Here is a 3,074-nt window from a genome sequence, read left to right as displayed (position 1 = left end):
CCCCCCCCCCCCCCCCCCCCGGCCACGTCCCAGGAAGAGAGGACAAGATGAAAGACAGGTGTCACCCAGCCTGGCCCTCTCCCCTGGTGAACTGGCTGTCAGGCACTGTCAGGGTCTAAAATACTTACACTTTTTCTGTTAAATACAATCCATCCTTCTGTTCCCCCATCACATACGGTATCAGTAAAGCTCCCAGAGCTTGTATAACCATCACTGTGCAGATAAGTTCCCTGTAAGCAAGTGAACTTCTTCAGATCCCTGGCATAGTTTTGAGCATTCTTGTGTATTTCTTTAATTTTGTTTTTCTTGTTAACTTCTTTTAGAAGGACGTTTAAGTGGTAAGGCTACGTTCCTAAATTTGAAAAGCTTGCTGTTTCCATGTGAAAATAAAGCACATGCAACTCATACCACAGGCAAATTCTTCACATTATAAAACCATATTTTTAAACCAGTGCAAGAAAGTCTTCTTGCCTCGTTATGTGAAAGCTACACAAAAAGATTCATACACGGTTTGTTTCTACTGGAGTCCCCTTGTCACTGTAAACGGCGAAGGTATCAGACAAAATACACCTAATCTGGCACCAAGAAATACATACCAGATGCGGCCATTTTCCCTCTGGTTCCTAACATGCTTCCCGGGAAATAGCTTAAGAGCAGAGACCGTGCGCGGAAACTGTAGGAATCTCAGCTTTAAGTATCAGAGAGGCAGATATTTAAAAGTATCACCTTTTAAAATCACTTTATTTTCACTCAGTTTACAGATGCAAAACGGACTCGACGTCAGTTAGAGCGCTGGAGGCGGGCTGAGCTATCGGTGTGCGAGCGGTTATGTGCTGCCCTCCCAGGGTATAAAGTGCGCCTTTCAACCAAGGCTGTGTGTGTCATAACTATATTTAGAAATAGGCAGAGAGGAAAATATTACCGCTGCAATTCAAGGCTGCAGATGAGAGAGAAACACATGAAAACCTCCCAGGATCCAAGGCTTTTTAAAGTCTTTATAGTTCACGTTCCCCAATTTCAAAGGTCTCGTGCATTTGATGGCATTATCAAAAAGGGGGGTAAAAATCTTGTAACAAATCCCATTTGAAGAAAAGGCTGGTACTCTCTCCATCCAGGAGAGCGGTATGGACTTTTGGTTTCCTAAAGCCCCGCGAGAGGTACAGAGTTTTCAGGCAAGCGGCGGGGAGCGCTGGGTTGAGTTCCCGCACCGAAGTCATCATCACTCGTCTTCTCTAAGAGGGCAGGGAAGGAGGGCCGGGCCTCAGGCGTGAGAGAAAGCGCCGCACACACTACAGCGTCTCCGCTGCACGTCAGCCGATGAACCTCTCCGAGGGCCACGCACCCTGGGCGCCGGCGGGCGGCGCCGGGGCCTGCTCCGCGGGCGGGGCCCAGGCCTCCATCTCGCGCACCACCTGCGTGAACACCTGGTCCACCATCAGTTTGCTCTTGGCCGTGACCTCCAGGAACGGGCACCGCCACTCGCGGGCCAGCGCGCGGCCGCGCGCCGTCAGCACCTGGCGCTCGGCGTCCAGGTCGGCCTTGGTGCCCACGAGCACGAGCGGCGCGGCCCTGGGCCCGCGCAGCCGGCGCATGCGCTCCCGCAGCGGCCGCACCGCCTCGAACGACGCCTCGCTGCACACGCTGTAGAGCACCACGAAGCCGTCGCTGTTCCTGATGTACAGGTCCGTGAGGGTGACCAGGTGCGCGGCGCCCACCGTGTCCACGATCTCCAGCAGCGCGGGCGCCGCGTTCACCTCGATCACCTTGCTGAAGAGCTCCTCCACCGACGGCTCGCACCGCTCCGGGAAGCTGCCGCACGCGAACTGCGTGGCCAGCGCCGTCTTGCCCACGGCCGCGCTCCCGAGCAGCACCACCCGGTAGCCCTTGGCGGGTCGCGGCCCCAGGCCCGCCATGGCCGAGGCGCGGCTGGCGGGGCGCGCGGCCGGAGGACGGCGCGGAATGGCGCGCGGAGGCGGGGGCGGGGGGCGGGGCCGCGGGGCAGGGGTGGGCGTCGCCGCGCGCTCGGAGCCGCGGGCCGGATAAGTAGCGACCCAGACGGGGGGGGGGGGGGCCCCCCCCCCCCCCCCCCCCCCCCGGCTCCACGTCCCAAGCCTCCCCTTCCCCCCCCCACCCCGCTGACGGCGGGTCCCCGGGCCGCCAGGCCCTGCCCGGCCTCTCCCCCGTGCCCCAACTCGACGCAAGCTGGGGCCCCTCCGACAGTCCCTGGCCTCTGCTCCCCCTTTCCAAGAAGAGCCCCTTGTGTCCGGGGGACTAGAAAGTAACCTGATCCCTTCCCTGTCTACCCGGGAAGCGCGGGGATTTCTCCACCATTTCGGAGCCAGCCCCGTGGCCAGAAGCCAGGCCGGCCTCGTTCTAGGCCAGGCCTGGCCGGGCTGCGCAGCTGGGGCCCCTCCCCAGGCCAGAAGGACCCCAGAGAAGGGGAAACTCGGAAGGAGCTTCAGACTGAAGGTCCCGAGTGACTCCTGGGCCCCCCCTTCTGTGCCGGAGGTGCCTGGGCCCCCGCCTCTACTCCAGTCCGCCCAGGCTCCCTTGTGGATGAGCAACGCCCAAGTGAACTTTGTAAAATGTAACCCCGTTTTCCTCCCGCACCCAAACCTTCCCTGGCTTTCTCTCATGCCCTCCTGAGTAAGAGTGACCACACAACTCACCCGTCAAAACTGGTCCCTTCTGGGGGCGCCTGGGGGGCTCAGTCCGTTAAGCGTCAGATGTCCTCTCAGGTCATGATCTCGCAGTTCGTGGGTTCCAGCCCTGAGTCGGGCTCTGTGCTGACAACTCAGAGCCTGGAGCTGCTTCAGATTCTGTGTCTCCCTCTCTCTCTGCCCCTCCCCTATTCATCCTCTGTCTCTGTCTTTGTCCGTCTGTCTGTCTCTTAAAAATAAGTAAACATTAAAAAAACACGACTGGTCACTTTTGAAAATGAAAGTGTGCACCCATCCACCTGACAGCAAGCATCAACTGGTGGGGTCCTTGGTAGCAGGGCTTTGGGGTCACCCTGGTTACAGAGGGTCCTCCAGGCCTGACCCCGCTGCTGCCAGTCTCTCTCCGGCTTCTGC

At 58.9% G+C, this 3,074-nt stretch overlaps 1 protein-coding gene across 1 annotated transcript; it reads right to left on the bottom strand.

The window, feature by feature from the left end:
- Positions 1-732: 732 nt before the first annotated feature.
- LOC120247791 (ras-related protein Rap-2c-like) lies at positions 733-1,942 on the bottom strand. Its single transcript, XM_039255833.1, has one exon. It carries the CDS (start codon positions 1,911-1,913, stop codon positions 1,311-1,313), a length of 603 nt encoding a protein of 200 aa, XP_039111764.1. The 5' UTR covers positions 1,914-1,942; the 3' UTR covers positions 733-1,310.
- Positions 1,943-3,074: the final 1,132 nt, after the last annotated feature.

This window comes from Hyaena hyaena, unplaced genomic scaffold (assembly GCF_003009895.1).
Source record: "Hyaena hyaena isolate Hyena2069 unplaced genomic scaffold, ASM300989v1 scaffold_546, whole genome shotgun sequence".
Classification (NCBI taxonomy): Eukaryota; Metazoa; Chordata; class Mammalia; order Carnivora; family Hyaenidae; genus Hyaena; species Hyaena hyaena.
Note: the sequence above shows the minus strand (reverse complement) of the source record. Positions and strands in the feature narration are given on the sequence as shown.